The sequence below is a fragment of the Notamacropus eugenii genome, chromosome 5 (assembly GCF_028372415.1).
Source record: "Notamacropus eugenii isolate mMacEug1 chromosome 5, mMacEug1.pri_v2, whole genome shotgun sequence".
In the NCBI taxonomy this organism is placed as follows: domain Eukaryota; kingdom Metazoa; phylum Chordata; class Mammalia; order Diprotodontia; family Macropodidae; genus Notamacropus; species Notamacropus eugenii.
The window spans coordinates 126,568,725-126,593,089 of record NC_092876.1 but is presented as its reverse complement, the minus strand read 5'-3'; the positions used below and the strand labels follow the sequence as shown (position 1 = coordinate 126,593,089).

Genomic DNA, 24,365 nt, shown 5'->3' with positions numbered 1-24,365 from the left:
CCTTGATTTAAATCCACTTTCGAAATACTTTCCCAACAGTGTGACTGTGGGCAAGTCACTTAAACTCTGATGCTCAGTTTCTCCTTTTGGAAAATACTAGATACTGGTAAGACATGTAGTCCCTTACAGCCTTCTTTTGGGTATCCAATGAGATATCCATTGTGTCACCTGCTCTTTGTTAGCTATCATCATCCAGTCCTGTTCTTTTTCTATAGGAGAGTGAGGTCCATTTACTGAAATATGACCCAGGAAGCAGAGCTGAAATTTGAATGCAGGTTTACTGACTCCAAATTTGAGTGAATACATAAAACACTGCTATCTGATTTCTGATTCATTAGTGTTAGTGAAACACTTTAATTAATTAGCATTAATTAAGCAGTTCACTGTTGGGAAGAGACCAAATTTTGTTTAAATTTGGTCCCTGCCCTCTGAGCTCTGCCTAGTAAGGTAGTTGAGATATATATACACAGATAACTTTAATACCCAGTAATATGTGGTAAGTACATTCAAGAGATGCACAGTACTATGTGGAAGAAGCAGACTTGTTACAGTGTTGAAGAATTGACCCAGAGCACTGTAATTTCTCCTTTAACCAAGGCATAGCTCTATGTCTTACAGCTAAGGGAGGCAGCTTCTCTCCAGTCAGCACGAGGCTGAATATATCTTTTCTTCTGAAGAAACAAAAGAATGTCAAATGAAAAAAGTACCAAATAGACAAGATAAATGAAGTTATTATACAAAGCTGGGAGGTTAATGGAGGTATACAAAGTAGACAAGATAATTAAGGTATGCAAAGCAGCCATGTGGAGGTTTTAGAATATTTGGAGAAAAGGGTAAGATATTAATAGATAGTTGGTTGTAAAAAGTCATACAGACCTTTCCATAGTTTGGTGTGAAGGCTGTGAGGCTTCCTGTAGTCATTCAGCATGGAATATGAGTCTGCCCATAGACCTTTTCAGTTATGCCAAGCTTTTAAATGCATAACAAAATAGCAGACCCAGAATCCTGATTTTCTGATTCCATGCTAGGCTATAAACTCAATGAGTAGAGGAACTCTGTCTTATTTAAACTTTGTTCTCCCTCATCAGCAACCACACAGCAGATACTTAATAAACATATGTTGTTGAAGTGAATTCTTGTAGTGATTTGATCAAGCAATCCATTAATATACAACTAATTACAATTATTGGTAAGTCAATTGTCAGTTTATGGTATCCCACAACTGTAGCGGTAAAGAAAGAATCCACCTACAAAGGGTGCATTAAGGAACCAGGAAAGATTATATCTAGGAAGTTATGTTGGATCCTGTTGATGGCTGACCTTTTAATTCCTGGCTATGGGGTTTATATTTTATAATGTAGCAGTAGGGAGCCAGTGAAAGTTCTTAAGCAGAAAAGTGACAAGGTCATACCTATTTCTTGAGAAGATAATTCAGGCAGTATGTGAAGGATGGATTGGAAAATGGAAAGAGACTGGAAGCAAAGACATAGTCTAGGTATGTGATAATGAAAACCTGACATGGGGTAGTGGCAGTGGGAGCAGAAAGGAGGGGCCTGGAGTGACACTGTAGAAGAAGTCACAAGATTAGTGATTGACTGCAAGTGGAAGAGAAAGGGAAGAGTCAAAGATAATCATAGGATTCTTAACCTGGGTGACTGGCATTACCAATAACCCAAATGGATATGCTGGGAGGAGGAATGTATGTGTGTGTGTGTGTGTGTGTGTGTGTGTGTGTGTGTGTGTGTGTGTGTGTGTTCGTCCTTCGCTGCCAAAGAAGACCATGTCATCAGAGAAATAATGACATGACTTGACTTTGTTTTGAGTGAGGGAGGGCTGTGCAGGTCACCAGCCTCACTTCTCCTCCAGAGCCATCTGGATCCAGTGAGCAGATATTCATCAGGATGACTGGAGATGACCCAGGATGAGGCAGTTAGGGTTAAGTGACTTGCCCAAGGTCACACAGCTAGTGAGTGTCAAATGTCTGAGGTGAGATTTGAACTCGGGTCCTCCTGACCCCTGCACTGGTGCTCTATCCACTATACCACCTAGCTGCCCCTGGGAGGAAGAATATATTTTGACGGAAAGATGACTCCAGTTTTGTACAATTGTGAGGTGGTAGGTGGAATATGCAGATGGAATTAAGCCAGAAATAGTAGGAAAAATAGGAGATGAACAGCTAGACTTGGGGAAAACATCAAGACCTGAGATACTAGGTTTTGGGAATTCAGCCTCACTGCTGCTGAGTGTCATGGATTCCGTTTCCCATACTTCCATTTTTCACATGAACACTTTAGAAATGGGGCATTGCCATTTTTTAATGGGTTGATAGCAACGATTTTTTTCTTTCTCTCCTGTTATTTACTTTTCTCTTGTTTCTTGTAGGACATCTGTGAGAACCCTCGCCTTTTTGTGGATGGCATCAGTTCTCATGATTTGCACCAGGGCCAGGTGGGAAACTGCTGGTTTGTGGCTGCCTGCTCAGCTCTGGCTTCACGGGAGTCCTTGTGGCAGAAGGTAAGGTGGTCTCTTGGGACTGTCTGTGCCTGGGCTCATTTCCTGAAGAAATCTTAGCATGCAGCTAAGCTGTGGAGATAGAGAGCTGGATAGATACATAGGGAAGGAGATAGATAGATAGAGGAAGCGGGGAAAGGGAATTATTATTTCTACAGCATCTATTATGTTCCAGGCACTGTGCTAAGTAAGTGCTTTACAGATTTACAGTATTATTTCATTTGAACCTCACAGTAACCCTATGAAGTAACTGCCCTTAGTATCCTCACTTTATAGCTGAAGAAACTGAAAGAGCTTGAGTGACTTGCCTAAGGTCATGCTGCTAGGAAGTGTCTGAGGTCGCATTTGAACTCAGGTCTTCCTGACTCCAGGCCCAGTGCTCTGTCCACTACACCAGGTGGAGCGATAGATAAATGATGGATAGATAGATGATGGATGGAAAAATAGATGATGGATGGATGGATAGATGATGGCTAGATAGGATGGATGGACAGATGATTTATTGAGCTGTTACTGTGGACCAGTGTTAAGAGGCAATACAAAAACAAGGAAACAAAATAGTACCTACTGTCAAAGAGCTTACATACTAATAAAGGAAGACATTGCAAAAAGGGGAGTTAGAAGGCAGGTGGATAGTTGGAGGGGAGGAAGGTACATACTCGTGAAGGGAAAAGACAACTGTGGTGGGGAGTCAGAGCAGATCAATGAACAAGCAGTCCAGTAAATCTTGACTAGGCTTGTCCTTCATTGCTTGAATGACCATGCAAAATGAGTGGATGCAGAGTGTGGGTGTGGTAAGATATTTGGGAGGCAGCTCAGTGCCGGGGGAAGAAAGCTTGCTGCATTTTGCCTCAGAGGTTCTAATCCTGGCTCTTTTGCCAGGGCACAGGGCACGTCTCCTAACGTTTCTGGGCCAGACTTGTGAGGATAAAATAAGATCCTGTTTGTAAAGCAATATAAATGCTAGCTAGCTAAGTCATTCGTATGGAAATACTGTAAGGAAGGGCAGCTTGATAGAGTGGATATTGGGATCAGTCAGTCACTAAGCATTTGATAAATGCCTGATGCTGTGCTGGGGATACACAAAGAGGCAAGAGACAATACCTGCCTGCTCTCAGGGAGCTTATACTCTCATGGGAATGACAATAAGCAAGCACCTGTATTACAAGTTAACTGGGAAATGACCTGAAGCCTTGGCCTTGGCATATCCTAGCTCAGGAACCCAAGGCTTGCTTTTTCTGTACCTCAGTGTCACCCTCCATAAAATAGAAATAATAATACTTGCATTTGAGAGCTATCATGGTGTAGTTAATACATGGGTTCAAGTCCTGTCCCCAACACATATTGACTCTGTGATCCTGGAAAACTTATTTTTTTTCTGGAAAACTTATTTAACATTCTCTTTTCTAAATCCTAGTTTCCTCGCCTATAGGAAAGGAATAGTTACACCAAGTGTCTTAGGGTTATTGTAAGCAAAGTGCTACAGAGACATGAACTGCTGTTATTATTCAAAACAAAAGAGAGCTGGGAGTTGTGTGATGAAACTGCAGGGTAGCATTAATTATTGCCAGAAATTTTAGACTTTAGAGACCATGTAGCCCAAGCTTCCCATTTTCCAGGTGGGAAATCTGAGATATCAAGAGATGAAGTAATGAAATTTCATTAATTTCATAGTAATTGTAATACAGGAAAAAAGTAGAGATTCAGAATGAGAAGGGAGTCCATTATTTTCCAGGGTCAGGAGGATTTTAGGGTGTTTCTGGAAATGACACTTGCTCATGTGAGGTCCAAGGACTTAGAGGGCATGAATTTCAGATAGAACTGTCCTTCCCACACACGCACCCATTTCAAGGTTTCATGAGCCTGAGCTTATCTAGAGCTTATCTATTTACCAAGGAGAAAGACAGACCAAGGGAGAAGTGTTGATAGACTTAGGGACATATTGTTCATTCTGTGAGCATTTCCAAAAGTCATAGAGTTGGAGAGTGAATATTCCAAACATTTGGAGTTCCTTCCTTTGATTCAGTCCAGTTGTTGCCAAGGCAATGTCTATCATGACAAGAGCCCTGAATTTGGAGTTGGAAGACTTTGTTTGAAATCTCTGCTCTGATATCTGATACTTAATGCAGACTTTGTGACTCTGTGCACAAGATTTAAAATCTCTAAAAAAATCTTTAAAACCTCAGTGTTCCTCATCTGTAAAATGGAGTGGCATAGATTAAATGATCTCTGAGGTCACAATTGAGGTCACAAACCACCTGCCATCCTAAAGTTAACAAACATTTAAGTGTTTGTTATGTGCAGAGCACTATGTCCTGACTCCAGCTTCAAAGACTGAAAGACAGGGAAATGTTTGCCTTTTGAATGAAAAAAGATAACCCAGAGTTTCATGTTGGAAAACCAGAGATAATTTAAGTGACTCTTGTTTCTTATGGCCTCTTTTTTCCTTTTTTCTTCCTCTTTTGTTTCCTTCTGGCCTCTGTTCCCAGAAGGCTTATAGAAAAGGGTATGCCCCCAGAAAAGAGAACTGGAACCTTTGTGTACTTGCTTTAGTGTACTTGCTTTAGAGCAGAGAAGTGACAGGATTCCATAAGGGATACTATAACAAGAAACTGAGAAGCTATGAGGGCATTTTGACTCCTAGCAGACAGAGATCACCCAAAGTTCATCCACCACCTGTTGAAGCTGCCAGACCACTAAGGCTATCAGGGGCACGCCTGATCCCTAACAAAGTTACTTTAATCTTGTCAGAATGAGTTGAAGGGGGCGCATTCAGCTTTAGATTGCTAAAAAATAAGATGAAAGTAAATAGGGATAACAGTTAAGGAGTAGTGAGGATGGTACCTATTTGTACCCAGGAGTTTATGTTTCCTTTAATTTTCCTCTATAATTATGTACCAATCCAGTACATTATAGTAATTAGTGATACTGGTTAATATTTAGGTTCAGGCAATTCCTAGTAAAAGAAAGGTAAGAGAGTAGTAGAACATGTCCAACTCTTCCTCTTACCAGCCTGACCATTCTAGTGGGTAGTACCATTGTCCACTTGATGGCAGTATGGTGTAATCAAAAGCAGAGTTCCTAACAAGAAATAAACAACCTGTTGAAACGTGACTGTACAAACCAAATTCAGTTCAAATTCAAAGTATTTATTAAGCACCTACTATGTGCAGTCTACTGTCCCTAGCACTTAGGATTTAATGATGTGTTATGTATAATGATGTATATCTTGAGTGCCTATACTCAGGGAGCTTACAATTCGGTGGAAGATACACACACACACACACACACACACACACACACACACACACACACACACAAAGACTATACACTAGAATGTAATAGATAACCTTTGTTAGGTCACTGGGCAGAGAGGGATCACTTATAAGTAGGGAGAACAGATATGACCTTATGAAGGAGCTAACAACTAATTGGACCTTGAAGGAGGAGGAGTTTAGTGGGTAGACATGTCGATCAGGTATCTATTGCAGGTATGAGACTGTTATAAGCAGAGGTACAGAGGAGAGAGAGGGCAGGACAAGTACCAGTCCAATGTGAGTAGTCTAGTAGTAAAAAGATAGTAGGGCTTTTTGTCATGAGATCTGAGTACAACAACCTGGGTTTAAGTCTTAGTTCCAACATTTAACTCACTAGGTGACTGATCCTGTCCCAGTATTTTGAACTCCCTAAGACTCAAGTTTTCTCATCTGTAAAATGAGTATAAATGATATTTGTACCACCACCCACCAAATGAGATGAAAATGTGAACACTGGTCAAGCAGACGAGTGATATTCCAAAAGTTGTATGTCAGGGAGATTAATCTGGTGGCAATTAGTAAGATGTATTACATTTAAGAATCTCAGAATTGAAGGAAATTCCACCCATACCTGAATAGGAATCTACATTATAGTGTCTGACATGGTCATCCATTCTTCCTCTGTAGAATTCCAGTGATGGGGAATTCACTACCTCCTAGGGCTTCCCATTTTAAGAAAAATTTTCTTTAAAAAAATTATGAATTTGTCAGACATGAACACTTCTTTACAAAAAAGAATATTAAAAGGATTTACATGAAGCTATAAATCTCTTATGTACCACTTATGCTTTTTAAAAAGTATGTATTAAATTTAATACCAATACTTTGCCCATGCACCCTTCTGAAATTCCTTGAGCTTTTTTCTGTGTATTTTAAAAAATGTTTCATTGGACCTTTTTTCTTCTCTCCCTTCCCTAATAAAAGCCTTCTCTTATAGGCTATTCCATTGTAAGATACTTCTAATAGTTAGAAACTTTTCGTTTCATTCCCTTTTAAAAAAAATATTTGGGCAAGGCAGTAGGGGTTAAGTGTTTTGCCTAGAGTCATGCAGCTAGTAAGTGTCAGGTGTCCAAGACTGGATTTGAACTTAGTCCCTCCGGATTCCAGGGCCGGTGCTCTGTCCACTGTGCCACCTAGTGACGCCCGCCTTTCATTCCTTCTTAAAATCACCTTTCTGCAGTATCTGCACCATTGCTTCTAACTTTGGGTGTCAAATTGAATTAAATCTAATTTTTCTTCCATAGGACAGTCCTTTAAATACTTGAAGACAGAACTGTAGACTGTTAGAGTTGAAAGGGGCCTTTAAGATTATCTAGTTCAATCCTTTAATTTTACTGTTGATGCAAAAGGCAAATGGCTGGTTTACTGGCATGTGTCTAGTAAGTGGCAGGGCCACGATTTGGCCCCCCAGGTCTTCTGACTTCCAAATCCAGTACTCTTTTTACTCTACCAACCGACCGAGACTGGATAGAGGTGGGGTAGGGATTACTTGAGAGCTTACTCAATCTTCACATAAAAATGCCTTTGGATAAGCTATAGCATTAATTAATTCATCATTTAATGAGTAACTAACTATGTCAGTTGCTGAGGGAGATACAAAGAAAAAGACATAGGCCCTGAGCCCAAAGGATTTATAATATAGTGAAGAAAGGTAAAACATGGATACAAATGCCATGGTGGAATGCTTTATGGGCCCTAATAGAAGAACAAACAAAGCCTTGTTGGAGTTAATGGATGGAGAGATTATTTATAGCTGAGGGGTTAGCAGGGCATGCTTACTGGAGGAGGAGTCATCTGAGCTGGGCCTTGATAGATGGGTTTGAAACCTAGCAGGCAAGGATTGGGGGAGTAAGGCTATTTTAGGCACAAGGACAGTGTGAGCCAGAAGCCATGAGTAGAATTCATTGCGGGGAGTCAGAAGGGAGAAGAGATGGAATGGGGGATAGACAGGGCCTAATGTTGTTTGGTGTGGGCGTAGAATAAATGGAGGAAAGTAATGGGAGATAAGAAATATTAGGCCTTGAATGCCAGCTTAGATAATCTGGACTTTATCATTCAGGCAGTCACGTGCCATTGAAGGGTTTGGAGTAGATGGGTATTGTGATTAAATTAGGGGTTGAGGAAGATCACTCTGGCAGCATGTGCGGGAGGCATTGAGGGGTTTGAAAACTTCAAGCCTTTTTTGGTAGCTGACTGGTCCCTTGTCTTGTGTTCCTACGAAACTGCTGGTCAAGGAGAGGGCATTGGATTGTGGCCATTGGAACAGGGAAAAGCTGGTCTAGGGACCAGGAATTTCCTGTATTTTTGTTTCTTCTGAAACCTGACCAAAATGTATAGAGGTTTGGAATGTTTATGGGCTTCAGACTGAACAAGGGCTGGAATAAGGTGCTGGGACATAGGAGAAGCTTGTGTGGAGGAGAGTTACATGGACCTTCTTTAGAAGCACTGGCCGTAAGCCCAGAAGACAGCTAGTTCAGTTTAGTGAAAGCTGCTTTGAACTAGGTACTTTCCCACTCTGGGCCTCAGTTTTAGACATCTTGTTCTGTGTCCTAACCTTCTATATTCTAAGGCCCCTTTCACTTCTTATATTCTCTGTTTTGAGGTCCCTCCCAGCTCTGACATTCTGTGTTCCGAGGTCCTTCTCAGCTCTGACATTGTGTTCTAAGGTCTCTTTCAGTTGTGATAGTCTATGGTTTCCCTACCCTTTTAAGGCACTAATCTGATTAGGGTATCCCAGAGCAACATTTTCTCCCTGCCTGGAGCCCAGTAATCTTTCTCTCTCTCTCTCTCTCTCTCTCTCTCTCTCTCTCTCTCTCTCTCTCTCTTTCTTTCTTTCTTCCTTTCTTTCTTTCTCTTCTCTCTCTCTTTCTTTCTTTCTTTCTTTCTTTCTTTCTTTCTTTCTTTCTTTCTTTCTTTCTTTCTCTCTCTCTTTTTCTTCCTCCCTCTCTCCCTCCCTCCCTCCTTCCCTTCCTTCTTTCCTTCCTTTCTCTCTCTCTCTTTCTTCCTTCCTTTTTAACTTGTGTCATGTTAAGAAAGTATTCTTGCTTAGAAACCCTCTAGCACCATCATACATCTCCCTGGAAGGCCCAGAGAAGCTATGTCGGGCTCCTATGCAAGACATCATGGTGCAGTAAAAAGAGCTTTGAACCTGGACCCAGAAGAGAGCTAGCTAGGTTCAGATGGCTTTGCTGATGCTAGCTGTGTGAGTGTGGGCAAGTCACCTGACCTCACTCAGCCTAAATTTACTAATCCAGAAGTATGAGAATAACAGTTCTGATGGTAGCTCTTTGTAGGGTTAGTGTGAGTTGCCATAGGAAATTAGGCACGTAAAATACTTTGCCAGCTTTAGAGTGCTATATAAACGTAAGTGATTATTTGGTGAGCTAAGCATTCTGAGTATCCAGGTCTATCTCCCCTTCCTGCTCTATGGCTGATGTTAGGCACGTAGCTTTCCCTCTCTGTGCCTCAGTTTACTTGTTTTCAGGCATTGCTATGAATGTCCCAGAACCAGCTTGCTTGGGAATTTTTGGCATTTAAAACCATTCACCAAAACTTGAGGCCACACACATTGTGGGAAGGGGAAGGCCACACAATGTCAAAACAAACACTGCAGCCTCCGGACAAATCTCAGGGGGTTAGGGGTTATGCTGCAAAAAGGACCAGGCTCCTTAGAGAGAAGCTGCAATTCTTAATCTGTGTTTTGAGAAGGTGGGGGTGGGGAGGGAGGAAGAAGGCTTCACTTTCATTGTGGAAGAGATTGCTGTCCTTCCAGTGTCCAGAAGAGGGCACAATGATGGGAGGGGAGACAACACTGGTCTCCCAGTGAGAAAATACAGTTTTGTCACTTACTAGCTGGGTGATTTTGGACAAGTCCCTTCTCCCTCTTTGAACCATTTTCTTCATCTCAAAATGGAGAAAATACTACTTGCACAACCTTCAAGGGACTTCCTCAGGAAAACGGACTTTTGTAAACCACCAAGTGCAGTAGAGAAGGGAGTCCTCACCACCGGCTCCCTACTACCCACAGAACAAAACACAGGCTCTTCTGCTTGGCATTCAAGTCCTGTTACAAACCACTATCATGCTAGAAGCAATTATTACTCTATCTCATCTCATATTGGTCCCTTTCATGCGCTCCATGATTCGGTAAAACTGACTTACTCATTGCTTCTGAATTACCTCCGCACTTTTTTGAACAAGCTATTCCCTGTATTTGAAAGACCCGACTTCCTCCGTTTTGCTTAATGACATCCTGCTCATGCTCTGATATTGCTGATCAATGTTTCAGTTTTGTCTGCCTTTTTCTGACCCTATTTGGGGTTTTCTTGGCAAAGATACTGGAGTGGTTGCCATTTCCTTCTCCGGATCATTTTACAGATGAGGAAACTGAGGCAAACAGGGTGAAGTGATTTGCCCAGGGTCACACAACTAGTAAGTGTCTGAGGTCAGAATTGAACTCAGATTTTCCTGACTACAGGCCTGGCATTTCCTCCAGGGCCCCACCTAGCTGCCCTCATGCTTTGCTACCCCCATTCACATTCCACCTCCTCTGGGAAGCTTTCCCTGAACGTCTATTAACTGACTGATGCCTCACATTACATGTTGATTGTCCTCTAATATGGTTTATTATATAGTTTGTCATGTCCTGTCCCTCTGCTAGAATGTGAGACCTCCCTGAAGGTACCAGCTGTTTTATCTGAGTTCAAATCTCATCTCACACACTCTCTAGCTGAATGCCTTTGGGCAAGCGGATGATTTCAGCTCTCTGTGAGGGTGTTGGACTCAGTGGCCTCTAAGCTCCTTTCCAACTAAATAAAGCTATAATGGAGCTCAGTGCTGTGTAGACAACATAACCCTTTGCTGACTGTTCCAGCCATACTCTTCCTGTTTCTGGCACGGCAGTTTCCTCTCCGTCTTTTTGGCAGCCATTTAACTTTCAACTCTTCCATGAAGTCTTCCCCAACATCACCATTTTATCCTGTAAGAGAAGATGAATATGGCATGGGGTGGGGATGATGCATGGCGGGAGAGGGACACGTGTGTGAGAGTTTGAGTCAGGAGTTCTGGATATGCAGTCTATCCTTTCCGTAACTTGTTTGAATGTAATTGTTTGCATGTTGTCTCTCTCTCCCTCCTCCCCCGTCCTCCCTTAGGCTGTGAGAAGGCAGGGATGGTGTTTTTGCCTTTCTTTGTATCCTGTAGGCACTTAATAACACAAAGCTATGTGACCGTGGGAAAGGCTAAGCTTGTTTCCCCAGTGGCATCCTTCAAACGCCTTGCAAATCCATAAACATCATAAAAATGGTCATTGATACTTAATACTTCTTAGAGAGCCCAAGGTACCACTGTTTCTTTCTATAGAGAGCCGATCTAAACCAGTGGCTCTGTATGAACAAGGGGCGGGGCATTTTTTTTTCCACTGGAGGAATGTTTTGGGTACAGGAAGACTGTCAGGGACAGAAAAAGACAAGTTTCCATGGTTTTTTAATGTCTTTGTAAGTGGTGCCCTCCAGTGGTGTGCTGTGGAAGCAAAGCTTTTTATTCTACAAACTACCAGCCTATGGAAAGCCAGTTATCATTGTAGGACCTAGAGCTGGAAAGAGACTAAGGGTCCCCTGCAGCATGCTGCCTCTTAGTGGGGACTTAGTAAATGATTACTTGTTGATTGGCTGATTGCTTAATTTAGAGGAACTCAATCTTCCTGGAGCAAAAGGACTCACACCTTCCCCGCAAGGGTGTGCTAGAGGCCATCTCCTACCGAGCCAGCTGTTAAATGTTCAGTGGGAGCGTTTACACCTGAGAAATGATAAAGTGCTCCAAAATGGGTGATTTATTATTTTGTTGAATGTCTGGACTTAAGAGGATGATGGAAAAAATGTTAATAATGGAGATTAAACTTAAAAGTGTGTCATGTCCACAGAGAGCCAGTACACTGATGGACCCATGGTTTCATTCCTGTGAAAGCTCCCTTCACCACGGCAGATCATAGTTCTTCCAAGACTTAGTCACATGTTAATTGTCCTTCTCTAATATTGTATATCATATAGTTTATCATGTCCTGTCCCTCTGCTAGAATGTGAGGCCTCCCTGAAGGCACCAGATTCCACTGGCAGAAAAACATCCACCTTCATGGGGTCTAGCAGGGCTTGTGTTCCAATGACATGAACTTCAAGGAACCCAAAGTCACCTCCATGCCCTGATAACACTTTAGGGCTATCAGACTTTGCCAGTATAGGAATATAAGATAAGAATGATTAGACTTAATTGCTAAGTGATTTGACTCCAAGGATTAATCTGAGGAGCTAGGGGTTTGGGGGAGCCTGGAGAAGAGATTATAGAGGACATGATAGTTGTCTTAAATTATCTGAAAATCTATAGGGAAGAGGGATTAAATTTGGTTTGCCTGGCCCCAAAGGTTAGGAAGTCACAGGGAAAATAATTCAGACTCAACATAAAGAAGTACTTTCTGTCAATTTAAGCCATCCAACAAAGTAATGAACCCTTTTTGATAAATACTGAACTCCCCATAACGGGACAAGCAGAGGCTGGATGATCTCCTGACAGGCGTGTTATGGGGGGAATTCCTTCATTGGGAGGGAGTTTGGACTCGATGAGGAATTCTTCAGCTTTTTTGTTTCATAGACCACTTTGGCAGTCTGCTGAAGCCTGTGGAAAGATCGTTTCTCAGAATCATGTTTTTGGCCTGTATTCATAGTAAAAGGAAATGCTAAATTTCTATTAGAAGTTGGTGAAAATAAAGATAGAATTTTTCCTTGACCCCAAGAAATCTGTCCATGAACTCCTTGGAGATCTGTGAACTTCAGGTTAACAACGCTTGAGCTACATGCCCTCTGAGGTCACTCCCAGATCCTTGAACCTAAGTTGGCTTAGGAATTCAGGAGTGGGAAAGAGGTCATTGTGAGTCAGTGTAGTTGAGAGGCAGCTCCCCAGAAGTTCTGGGTCAAGGCTTATTTCCATAATGCTGGAGTGGTACCTTTCAAGGAGAAATTAAATGATTTATCTGTTATTTTACATAGAGTAGGAGGCAGGATTTGAACTCATCTCCTAGCTCTGAGTCCGTTGCTCATTCCACTACTCCATAAAGAAATAGGAAGGATGAGGTGACAGATGGTAGAGATGGAATAGAAAGTAGCAGCTCACATCTATCTTTTGCAAAAGGCCTTTCCTTCCCCCCACCCCCAATCCCAGGTGCTAGTGCCTTCCCCTCTAGAGATTACCTTCCATCGGCTTTGAATAGATCTAACACATTGCATTTATTTACTTGGAGTATATATTTCTTGTGGGCATAGACTGACATCCTACCATCTAATATCTCTTCCAATTCTCATGTTCTCAGTGATATCTTACATTTTAAAAGCGTTTCCAACTCTTAACATTCAATTTTTTGATGGCACTATGATAAATAAGAAAAAGAAGGATGGTCTCTGCCCTCAAGGAACTTATGGGCTAATGGAGGAAGACTTTTGTCTTTGGAGCTGAATTCAGGGCTCATTCAGTCTAAGAAAAGCGTTAAAAGGGCATTCATTTCAAGGAATTAACAGAAAGGCATAACAGCCCCATTTCAAAGAAGAAACGATTAAAGGCTAGAGACATTAAGTGACTTTCCTAACCCAGCAAAGATGGAAATCAGTTCTTTTGCCTCAACCCTGATTTTAAGGGTTTCTAATCCCAGTCCCAGAAAAACAAATCCTTAAACTCCAGAGGCAGACAACACAGACCCTGGCTTCTCATTAACATGTATAGAGCAGAAGGCTAAGTGGAGGGGCCTGGGGATGAATCCATTTAGAGGCAGCCATGTCTGGATCTCCTTGGTTCCTATCTGCATAATTTGATTGTTTCTTTTCTGCCAGAAACTAAGTGACTCTTGGCTTCCCCCTACACAGCTGCTGCTGATGTCATGGAGTGGGAGGCTGGGACTGGGGCAGGAGGGAGGCAGGGTGCCTGTTGGACCCAAAACAAATGGATGACATCATCTTCAGTGCTCCTCACATCTCATAGGCTCCCGACTTGGACCAGGTGTAACTGGGACCTAGGAAGGCTGGGCAGCTGTCCCAAGTCACAGGAGTGGTAGTCATCTGAGGTGGGATAATCTGACTCCAGAGATATTGGACTTTCTTTCTCCCCGGGCTGTATTCCCAACCCTCCCAAATTAGTATTCTCCCTGCTGCCTCCCTACCTCCCTACTTTGCAGCTTCCTTTTATGTTATTTTCCCCTATTTGCAAGTAAAGTCTTGGGTCGGGGGCGGGGTGGGGGGTGGGGGACAGAGACTTCCCCTGCTAGTATTTGTATTCCTGGCCCTTAGCGCAGGACTTGGCACATAGGAAACCTTAATAAATGCTTGATGACTTGTCTTGACTTGACTAGACTTGTCCTGTTTAGACCCAGAGACCAGAGGCAAGAACTAGACACAGTGGGGAGGAAGTTGCCAAGTGACAGATTTAGGCTCCATATAAAGAAACATTTCCTAATAACTAGAGCTTGGGACAGGCATCATGGTCCTGTGGTCCTCTGGCATTCAAGTGCCTTTCACAACCTGGCCCTAATCTAACCTTTCCACACTCCTCCCCTTCACACAGTCTAAGGATCTGCCAAACTCATCTTTTTGCTTTTCCTCATGCACAGGTCATGCCCCCTTTTCTCTCCATGACCTTGTACTGGATAGTACACGCAATATTTTGCACCCAAGTCCCTCTATTCTCTACCTACCATCTTTCCATTCTTTTCATTAAGCTAATCAACCTTGATCTACCTTTGGACTTATTCTGTTGTTTCAGTCATGTACGACTCTTCGTGACCCTATTTGGAGTTTTCTTGGCAGAGATACTGGAGTGGTTTGCTATTTCCTTTTCCAGGCCATTTTACAGATGAGAAAACCAAGACAATCATGGTTTAGTGACTTGCCCAGGATCACACAGCTAATAAGTGTCTGAGGTCATATTTGAACTCAGGTCTTCCTGACTTCCTGCACCGCCTGGCAGCCCACCTTTGGGCTATCAGCTCAATCAAAACAGATTGAGGTTAGAGTTGGGAGTTGTAAGTTCTACTCCTGGCTCTGAGTGAACTTGAACTAGTGGGGCTCAGTTTCCCTACTGGTAAGAAGACTGGAATGGTCTCTAAGGAGCCTCCAGGTCTGATATTCTACGTCCTGTCTGAGGTTGCTTCCAGCTCTGATGTTCTGTGTCCTCTAGTCTCCTGTTTTCCTGCTTTGATGGTGCTTGTTCTGTATATTCCAGGATGCCTTTCAGCTCTGACATTCTGTGTCCTAATGTCATAAGATGCCTTCTAGATCTGATGTTTTGTATTCTTTAATCCAAGATGCTGTCCTGATCTGATGTTCTCTGCTCTGTGATCACACAGGGTTTCGAGGACGTGCTGTGTAAGGCCTTGAAGATATAACATGAAGTTGACTCGTTGTTCTGTTTCTCCCTAGACTCCATCCCACCCCAGGTGATTGGGAAAATGACAGAAGTTGGGAGCCTTCAGGGAGCTCATTATCCCCAACTTCAACCTGCCCTGCTCACTCTCCTCTCCCCTGACAACTTGGGTGTGTTTGTTGCCACCTAACATTTTCCAACCTGGTCGCCCTCCTTAGGGAAAACCTTTGGAAATCCTTTATTATCCAGAGAAGGGGGTATGGGTTCCAAAGCACACATCTGCTGTCCCAGTTCGGATCACTACTACCATCTACTCTTGCAAATAGGGCTATGTGGTGGATGTGATTGATGGAAAGGCTGTGCATTGAGCTTAGTGTATTATCAAATCCCACACATCCTAAAAGGTCAGTTCTTCCAGAAATCCTGCCCTGACAACTCTGGCTCATCAATCCCTTCTTCCTCTGATCCTTTAGTGCCCTTACTGCCTTTACCATATGTCTAGCAAATAACCAGGCCCTGGTTTATATATAGATTTGTAGATACTACAGCCATAGAATATCAGAGCTAGAAGGGACCTTGGAATATGAATGTTAGATCTGGGAAGGACCTTAAAACAAAGAGTGTTAGAATGTACACACTCAGCTAGGGGTGGATCATAGAACACAAAGGTAGGACCAGGAGGCTCTTAAAGCAGAGTATTGAGTCTTAGAGCAATTGTTAGAGCAGGAAGGAAAACTGTTTCAAGGTCATCTCATTCCTTCACTTTCTAGGTGAAAAAGCTGAAGCCCGGATAAGAGAAAATGCTTGTCTCTAATGGCTGCATAAGTATCAGAATTCTTTCCCCATGTAGACTACAAGCTGATTGAGGAATAAGAAGTAATTTAGTATACACAGTCCAGGGGATCCTAACCTTTTTGATATCATGGCTCTTTGACTGTCTGGTGAAGCTCATGGCTCCCTTCTCAAGATAATGTTTTTTAAATAAATATCATAAATTACATAGAATTACAAAGAAAACCAATTATATTGAAATATAGTTATCAGATGTTTTCAAAAATAAATGTCTGCGTTCTAGATTAGGAGACTCTGCTGAATATACATGATCTTCACTTCCTGTGGCTAAAAACTTCAGCCCCCTGTGGACAACCTTGGGATGAGCTTCTCCGAACTTAGCCAGGATGGTCTTCAGACGAGACATCCATCTGGTTCATCACTGGATTTGTATTTGAAATCTTTTCAGCTTGTCACAGTCTCACAGAGTGTTCCCCCTGGCATGGCCTCAGAGAGCCCAGGGGTACAACTCCATGATGAGGACCTTGGTGGAAGCCGTAAACATGAGCATTATTCAAATGCAAGGACTTATTGATTGTGGAACAGTTTGGGATGTTATTCAGCCACAATCTTTCTTTTCCTTTTTCCCTTCCCATCTTCCAACTAGAGATTAAGAGTTGGCTACACTCTCTGTTTTGAGTTCAGTCTTTCAGTAAGACACTCTCTCCCCCTCCCTCCCATCTTCCCCTCTCTCTCTGTCTTTCTCTATCCTTTCTTCTGTCTTTGTTTCTCTTTCCCTTTCCCTCCTTTGTCTCTCTTTTCCTTCTCTTTCTCCTTACCTTGTTCTACATTCTTCTTTTCCTCCCCTCTCACTTTTCTCTCTCCTATTTTTCTTCCCTTTTCCTTCCTCCTCTCTCTCCATCTCTTTCCTCTTATTTCCTCCACTCTGCTCCTTCTTTTAACTCCCTCTCTCTCTGTCCCTCTTTTTGCTCCCTCCTTCCTTCTCTTCTTTCCCTCCCTTCTCTTCTTAGTCCCTCCATTTTCTCTCTTTTCCTCCTATCTTTCTCCCTCCTCCTTCTTCCCTTGATCCCTTCCTCCTCCATTCCCTCCCTCTCCCTTTCTTGCTTTGGGTCTATCTTCCCACACCATTCATCTATTTACTATTTCCTCTTCTCTGGGGATGCCTGAAAGGATGTTGTTTGGGAAGTGCTTTCCGCTCAGAAGTAGTCTTCCTGCTGTTCTCTCTGTCCGTACACACACACACACACACACACACACACACACACACGCACGCACACACACACATACACACACACACACACACACACACACACACACACACACATATCCCTTCCCCTCCCTGGGGTATAGGACAAGGCTCCCATCTCCAGGTGACAACCCTCGTTGACACTTCCTCTTAGTGTTGAGGTTGTCTCTGAGGATTTCCTCTAACGCAGAAGACAGAAACAACCTCACATTTGGAGCACCATGGAGGAAATTAAGGCTCACAGTTTTGAAGCATGTCTCATAGCAGTTTTGTGGCAAACCTAGGTCTAAAACTCATGGTCCCAGGCCTTTTTTCCACCCCTTCCCCTCCTCTGTCCCTTCTTAGAGCCCTCATACTTTTCTGTAATTTCCTCATGATCATTAAGTCACCTGTATATCGTAGTAGTAGAAGAAAGAAATGCATCCTGCCAGTTGAGGAGAAAAGAATTTCACCCTGTGTAATCAAATTTCCCTTTTTATCTCCATTGGGCATGGGTAGGAAAGATGGCTCCTAAACTTTCCCAGGTGTAGTACCCAAGCCCTAGACTAGGGACTGGGAGGTTGGGAGCCTTCTAGCTTCCTATATAAGCCCAGTTAGAGACGATGTCTAAGGTGTTTACAAATGTTTATAAATGATTGTTGTTCTGTGGTTCTGTGTGCTGTTCAGGAACAGGTCTAGATCCCGGAACCTGTTTCACCATAGTACCCAGGGCAGTATAATAGAAAAAGAAACCTGAATCTCACAAGGCCTGGGGTCAAGAGCTGAATTTTCTACTTCGTGGAAAAGTTTCCACTCAGAACTTCAACATCCTCCTCTATAAACTGGTATTAATACATCTTACACTATCTACCTTACAGGAGAGAAGTTCGTAAAGCTTAAAGGGCTATAGAAATGGGCATCATTCTTATTTCCATCATTATTAAGTGTCTCTCAGGATCAGCCCCATGTGCCCAACAGCTCAGGATGCTGTCCTTGACAAGAGATAGTCTAGAGGCCCTGAGCAAAACCTGAGGTAGGGTGATGGCTTTGCCCTACCTGACTTCACCCCAAAAATTTAGGTAGGTGCCATGAAAAGCTTTGTCCAAAATCTCTTAATGGAGTGATCAGCTCTGGACCTCCTGGAGACAGCATGGTGATGGAACACTTGGATTTGGAGGGATCTGGGTTCATAATTCTAATTCTGCTTCTTAATATTCCTTTTGATTGAATTCCACAAATGTTCCTTAAGTGCCTACTCTATGTGACACAATGTGCCAAAGGTTGAGGGAACAAAGACAGAAATGAAATAGTCCTTGCCATTGAGTACTTACAGTCTACTAAGAGGCTGCGACACAAATAAGTATTCTGTTGTTTGGTCCTTTAAGTCACACTGGACTCTTTGTGACTTCATTTCAGATTTCTTAGCAGATACTGGAGTAGTATGCCATTTCCTTCTCTAGCTCATTTTACAGATGAGGAAACTGAGGCAAATAGGTTTAAGGGACTTGGCCAGGGTCACACAACTGGTAAGTGTCTGAGGCCACATTTGAACTCAAGATGAGTCTTCCTGATTCCAGGCCTAGTGGTCTATCCACTGCACCACATGGCTGCCCATACAAATGATAGTCCAAAGTAAGCTATGGAGGGAGCATTAATAGCTAAGAAAATCACAGATGGAATTCTGTCTGAACTGAACTCTGAAGGAAGATAAGAATTCTGAAAGGTGGAGAAGAAGAGGGATTGCATTCTGGGCACTGGAAATGGAATGTCAAGGTCAGGAAACAAGTGGAACATAGAGTTTTGTTGAAGAATAGAACATGATAAAGGAAATAATGTGAAATAAGGCTGTGAATGGGGGTGTTGAGTCATGGAGAGACTTACATACCAAACTTGCTTACTAAACTGAGGAATCTGTATTTTATTCCATAAACAGTAAGAAGTTTTTGAGCAGATAGTGGCATGTTCAGAACTGTGTCTTAGGAAAATGATTTTAGCACCTGAGTGGAGGATAGATTAGAGAGAGGAGACAGAGACCAATTAGGAGATTATTTCAGTGGTCCAGACAAAAAGCATGATGAAGATCTGGAATATGGTGATAGGCACAGAGGCAAAACTGACCCTATTTGGTAAGTGATCAGATTAGGTGAGTATCACTAGGGAGGGGAAGGAAGGAAGGAAGGAAGGAAAGAAGGAGAGGTGATTGGAAGGGAGAAAGGAAAGTATTTGCTATCACTGTCCTCTCACGGAGATTATATTTTAATGGGGATGAGACAAAATACAGCTGAAAGGTGGAATGAAGACTCCCAGTGGTGGGACATGGTTTTCAAAGTTCAGAAAGTCAGGAACTGGCCCAGGAAAGGAATGAAGTCTCTACAAAATGGAGGCTTCTAGAGGAACTCCCCAGTGGGAGGAGAGGGATGGATCTTGTGGAAGGATATTCCAAGAGAGTTATTCCATGGTGAGCAGGCTGCAGTAGTGGTAGGATGTTCGAGGGTAACAGCACGAGGCATAGTTTTGAAATCCAGAAGATGAAGAACAGTGCTAGGAGGGGAAAGAAAGAAGGGTCAAAGATGATTCTGAGGTCATGAACCTGGGAGGAGATATTTTTATCTTTAAGAAAAATGAGGGAATGTGGAGTTGGGGAGGGTTTGCATGGAAGGTAATGAGTTCATTTTTGGACACATTGAAGTCAAGATTCCTGTAGGACGACTAGAACACTCCTCTTGACAAAGGATTCAGAAGTCAAGTAACTGGCTGGGAAAATGCTCAAAAAAAGGGAAAAAAAGTAAGACCATAGAAGGTTACTTTCTTGGTGAACAGGTATCTCCTTCCATTCTTTCGGATGAGGAAGAACAAAGCATACTGTCAGAGGAAGTCAAGGCTTCTGCCTCCAGTACCTCCAAAATGAATATGAAATGGGCTTAGGCCATAGAAGAGCTTGAAAAGTGAGTCAGCAGCTTTCTAAAGGAGAACCAAAAAAATGCTGAGGAAAATAACATCTTTAAAAATAGACTAACTCAACTGGAAAAAGAGGTCGAAAAAGCCAATGAGGAGAAGAATGCTTTAAAAAGCAGAATTAGCCAAATGGAAAAGGAGGTTCAAAAGGTCACTGAACAAAGTAGTTCTTTCAAAATTAGAATGGAACAGATGGAGGCTAATGACTTTATGAGAAACCAAGAAATCACAAAACAAAACCAAAAGAATGAAAAAATGGAAGATAATGTGAAATATCTCATTGGAAAAACAACTGACCTGGAAAATAGATCCAGGAGAGACAATTTAAAAATTATGGGACTACCTGAAAGCCATGATCAAAAAAAGAGCCTAGACATCATCTTTCATGAAATTATCAAGGAAAACTGCCCTGATATTCTATAGAACCAGGGGGCAAAATTAATATTGAAAGAATCCACAGATCACCTCCTGAAAGAGATCCAAAAAAAAAAAAAAGAAACTCCTAGGAGCATTGTGGCCAAATTCCAGAGTTCCCTGGTCAAGGAGAAAATATTGCAAGCAGCTAGAAAGAAACAATTCATGTATTGTGGAAATACAGTCAGGATAACATAAGATCTAGCAGCTTCTACATTAAGGGATTGAAAGGCTTGGAATATGATATTCCAGAAGTCAAAGGAACTAGGACTAAAACCAAGAATCACCTACCCAGTAAAACTGAGTATAATACTTCAGGGGGAAAAATGGTCTTTCAATGAAATAGAGGACTTTCAAGCATTCTTGATGGAAAAGACCATAACTGAAAAGAAAATTTGACTTTCAAACACAAGAATGAGGAGAAGCATGAAAAGGTGAACAGCAAAGAGAAGTCATAAGGGACTTACTAAAGCTGAACTGTTTACATTCCTGCATGGAAAGACAATATTTGTAACTCTGAAACTTTTTTCAGTATATGGGTAGTTGATGGGATTACACACACAGAGCACAGGATGAATTGAATAGGATGAGATCATATCTTTAAAAAATGAAATTAAGGGGTGAGAGAGAAATATATTGGAAGGAGAAAGGGAGAAATGGAATGGGGCAAATTATCTCTCATAAAAGAGACAAGTAAAAGACTTTTCAGTGGAGGGAAAAAGGAGGGAGGTGAGAGAAAAAACATGAAGCTTACTCTCATCACATTCGACTAAAGGAAGAAATAAAATGCACACTCATTTTGGTATGAAAACCTGTCTTACAATACAGGAAAGTGGGGGAGAAGGGATAAACGGGGCGGGGGGGGGGATGATGGAAGGGTGGGTAATGGGAGGAGGGAGCAATTAGAAGTCAACATTCTTGGGGAGGGACAGGGTCAAAAGAGAGAGCAGAAGGAATGGGGGGCAGGATAGGATGGAGGGTAATATAGTTAGTCTTACACAACATGACTATTATGGAAATCATTTGCAAAACTACACAGATATGGCCTATATTGAATTGCTTGCCTTCCCAGTGGGGATGGGTGGAGAGGGAGGGAGGAAGAGAAGTTGGAACTCAAAAGTTTTAGGAACAACTATTGAGTATTGTTCTTATATACAACTAGGAAGTGAGAAATACATTACCCCATTACCTAATGGGGTATAGAAATTTATCTTGCCCTACAGGACAAAAGAGAAGATGGGGATAAGGGAAGGGAGGGATGTTAGAAGGGAGGGCAGATTTGTGATAGCAGTAAGTAGAATGTTCGGCGTTTGGGGTAGGGGGAGGGGAGAGATGGGAAGAAAATTTGAAACTCAAAATTTTGTGAAAATGAATGTTGAAAACTTAAATTTAAAAAATGGGAGTGGAGTTCAGGGAAACTAATGACTGAGATAAACCAAGAAGTTACAAAACAAAACCAAAAGATTGAAAAAAATAGAAGATAATGTGAAACATCTCATTGGAAAAACAACTGACCTAGAAAATAGATCCAGGAGAGACAATTTAAAAATTATGGGACTACCTGAAAGCCATGATCAATAAAAGAGCACAGACATTATCAAACATGAAATTATCACTGCCAATATTCTAGAATCAGAGGGCAAAATAAATATTGAAAGACTCCACAGATCACCCGAAAAGAGAAACTCCTAGGAATATTGTGGCCAAATTTCAGAGTTCCCAGGTCAAGGAGAAACTATTGCAAGCAGCTAGAAAGAAACAATTCAAGTATTGTGAAAATATAATCAGGATAACCCAGGATCTGGCAATTTCTACATTAAGGGATTGAAGGGCTTGGAATAAGATATTCCAGAAGTCAAAGGAACTAGGACTAAAACTAAGAATCACCTACCCAACAAAACTGACTATAATACTTCAGGGGAATAAATGGTCATTCAATGATATAGAGGACAAGCATTCATGATGAAAAGACCAGAACTGAATAGAAAATTTGACTTTCAAACCCAAGAATCAAGAGAAGCATGAAAAGGTAAACAGGAAAGGAAAATCACAAAGGACTTTATAAAGCTGAACTGTTTACATTCCTACATGGAAAGATAATATTTGTAACTCATGAGGCTTTTCTCAGTATTTGGGTAGGTGGAGGGATTATACACACACACACACACACACACACACACACACACACATACACACATACATAAAGACAGAAAGTACAGGTTGAGTTGAATCAGAAGAGATGATATCCATAAAAAAATAAAATAAAAATTAAAGAGTGAGGGAAGAAAATACTGGGAGGAGAAAGGAAGAAATGGAATGGAACAGGCTATAACTCATAAAAGAGATAAGAAAAATCTTGTTCAATGGAGGAGAAAAGGGAGAAGGTGAGAGGAGAAAAAGTGAAGCTTACTCTCTTCAGATATGGCTTAAGGAGGGAATAACATGCTCACTCAATTTGGTATGAAAATCTATCTTACACTACAGGAAAATAGGGGAAGAAGGGACAAGTGGGGTGAGGGAGATGATAGAAGGGAGGGCAAATGGGAGAAGGGAGTAACTAGAAGTAAACACTTTTGGGAAAGGATAAGGTCAAATGAGAGAATAAAAAAGGGGGGGGACAAGGTAGGATAGAGGACCATATAGTTAGTATTACACAACATTATTATGGAAGTCTTTTGCAAAACGACACATATATAGCCTTTATTGAATTGCTTGCCTTCTTAGTGGGGATGGGGAGTGAGGGAGGGAGGGAGAGAAGTTGGAATTCAAAGTATTAGAAATGAATGTTGAGAATTATTATTGCATTTAACAGGGAAATAAGAAACACAAGTAATGGGATATAGAAATTTATCTTGCCCTACAAGAAAAGAGACAAGATGGGCATAAGGGAAGGGTGGGGTGTGAAAGAAGAGAGGGTACATTGAGGGAAGGGGTAATCACAATGCAAGGTATTTTGGGGTGGGGGGAGAGGAGAGATGGGGAGAAAAATTGGAACTCAAAAGTTTGTGGAAATGAATGTCGAAATCTAAAAATAAATAAAACTGAAAAAAAAAGATAAATGGATGTTGAAAAAAAAAAAAGATTCCTGTAGGACTTCCAGAAGGTGTATAGCAGGAAGTTGATGATTTATGGGCAAAGTTTGGGAGAGAAATTAAGGCTGGGCATATACAGCTAGGATTCATCTGCATAGAAATAAGACGAACCCATTGGAGCAGATGAGATCACAAGGAGAGTGAGTATATAGAGAGAGGAAAACCTAGGTCGGAGTGTACCAAGGGGGCTTAGATAGACTATAGACTTTTTGCTGATCCCCCAATTGTTGGTGCTCCCTGTACAGCTGCCAAAATTACCTTGTATTATGGACTCCAAAATGAAGAGATTGGATTAAGTGGTTTATGGATTTCTTTCAGCTTTTGCTGACCTTGGAATACAGTCATCACTACCCAGACCTTCAGTATCATATTTTATGTGTATTTATCTGTGTTGTTTCTTGAGGAAAATGATTGTCTTGTTTTTGTTTTTCCATCTCTAATGCCCAGCACAGTACCTGGCACATAGTAGTTATTTAAGAAGCTCGTTGAATTGAATTAAATTGAATGGATCGTGCTTCTATCCTTGTAACCCACTCAGTTACCCTACCTATGCATCCTTCTCATTTAACCTGTTTGAAGTCTTCTTCTGCCAACGTTAATGTGTTGGTTGCAGGTAGTTCTGGTGTGGCCTGGTGTGCTCATCAGGGATATTGGGGCAACTTC

The 24,365-nt window shown here is 41.8% G+C and overlaps 1 protein-coding gene across 3 annotated transcripts in view; it reads left to right on the top strand.

Annotated features, from left to right (window-relative positions):
• Positions 1 to 24,365, top strand: part of CAPN5 (calpain 5) — a 157,273-nt gene that overhangs the window by 88,859 nt on the left and 44,049 nt on the right. For all 3 annotated transcript variants that reach the window (XM_072610773.1, XM_072610774.1, XM_072610775.1), the window contains one exon: positions 2,383 to 2,514. In XM_072610773.1, coding sequence (XP_072466874.1) covers positions 2,383 to 2,514 — 132 coding nt within the window. The remainder of the gene's footprint in view (positions 1 to 2,382; positions 2,515 to 24,365) is intronic.